Consider the following 430-nt stretch of genomic DNA (forward strand, 5'->3'; position numbering starts at 1 on the left):
ACCCCGCCGGCGACTGAGGAGGCGGAGCCCGTGTCCCTGGCCGCGGGTCCGGCGTCCCTGGCCGTGGGGCCCTGGCGGTCCAGCTGTTGCTGCCTGCGCTGGTACTGCAGCATCTCGGGGTTCTCGATGACAGCAGTGGACAGCTGGGCCTCGGTCATGATGGCCAGGCTCTTGCCGTAGGTGGACTGGTGGATGCGGCTCTGGGGAAGGCCGAGTGAGGGGTGTGACGCTGCCCACCCGTGGGTGAGCTGTGAGTAGTTCCCCGCTCAGAGAGACAGGGCCCTGGGCAGGGTCCCCGAGCCCTCCTGCTGTCTGCCTGCTGCTGACTATGTGTCATGAGCGGCCCTGCACCCTCCCTGGGTGCTCACAGACTTTACGGCGTCTACACTTGGGGATGCGAGTGAATGCCTGACCCTACGGCAGGTCTGAT

The 430-nt window shown here is 66.7% G+C and overlaps 1 protein-coding gene across 1 annotated transcript in view; it reads right to left on the bottom strand.

Annotated features, from left to right (window-relative positions):
* LOC104986028 (protein HIRA) overlaps nucleotides 1–430 on the bottom strand; it is a 37,082-nt gene that overhangs the window by 19,837 nt on the left and 16,815 nt on the right. The window contains exon 11 of the mRNA XM_010836441.1: nucleotides 3–200. Within this exon, the coding sequence (XP_010834743.1) occupies nucleotides 3–200 (198 nt within the window). The remainder of the gene's footprint in view (nucleotides 1–2; nucleotides 201–430) is intronic.

Source organism: Bison bison, unplaced genomic scaffold (genome assembly GCF_000754665.1).
Source record: "Bison bison bison isolate TAMUID 2011002044 unplaced genomic scaffold, Bison_UMD1.0 scf7180017845671, whole genome shotgun sequence".
Lineage (NCBI taxonomy): Eukaryota > Metazoa > Chordata > Mammalia > Artiodactyla > Bovidae > Bison > Bison bison.